A 725-nucleotide genomic window follows, 5' to 3' on the forward strand; every position below is an offset into this window, starting at 1 on the left:
TGTGAGGAAGCGTTGTCTCTGCATGTGTCGAGGTGGTCCGGTTTCTGTGTCTCGGGGTGGTCCGGCCTGGATGTCTCGAGGTTGTCCAGCCTGCATGTGTCGATGTGGTCGTGACTGCTTGTCTCGAAGTGGTCCGGCCTGGATGTCTCCAGGTGGTCCGGCCTGCACGTCTGGAGGTGGTCTGGGCTGCATGTCTCAATGTGTGGTCTGCATGTGTAAAGGTGGTCCGGCCTGCATGTGTCGAGGTGGTCCGGCCTGCATGTCTCGAGGTGGTCCGGCCTGCACGTCTGGAGGTGGTCGGCCTCGATGTGTCGAGGTGGTCCGGCCTGCATGTCTAGAGGTGGTCTGGCCTGCATGTCTCAATGTGTGGTCTGCATGTGTACAGGTGGTCGAGCCTGGATGTCTCGAAGTGGTCCGGCCTGGATGTCTTGAGGTGGTTCAGCCTGGATGTCTCGAGGTGGTCTGGTCTGCATGTCTGGATGTGGTCTGGCCTGCATGTCTCAATGTGTGGTCTGCATGTGTAAAGGTGGTCCAGCCTGCATGTCTCGAGGTGGTCCGGCCTGGATGTCTTGAGGTGGTCCGGCCTGCACGTCTGGAGGTGGTCGGCCTGGATGTGTTGAGGTGGTCCGGCCTGCATGTCTAGAGGTGGTCCAGGCTGGATTTCTCGAGGTGGTGCGGGCTGCATGTGTCGAGGCAGTCCAGTCTGGATGTCTAGAAGGAAGGAG

At 60.0% G+C, this 725-nt stretch overlaps 1 protein-coding gene across 5 annotated transcripts in view; it reads right to left on the reverse strand.

The window, feature by feature from the left end:
• Positions 1-725, reverse strand: part of LOC118414155 — a 12,738-nt gene that overhangs the window by 3,859 nt on the left and 8,154 nt on the right. The window contains exon 8 of one of the 5 annotated variants that reach the window (XM_035818034.1): positions 1-711. The exons of the other annotated variants lie outside the window; for them this stretch is intronic. Coding sequence (XP_035673927.1) covers positions 335-711 — 377 coding nt within the window. The 3' untranslated portion in view covers positions 1-334. The remainder of the gene's footprint in view (positions 712-725) is intronic. 5 annotated transcript variants of the gene reach the window in all.

This window comes from Branchiostoma floridae, chromosome 1 (assembly GCF_000003815.2).
Source record: "Branchiostoma floridae strain S238N-H82 chromosome 1, Bfl_VNyyK, whole genome shotgun sequence".
NCBI classification, from domain to species: Eukaryota; Metazoa; Chordata; class Leptocardii; order Amphioxiformes; family Branchiostomatidae; genus Branchiostoma; species Branchiostoma floridae.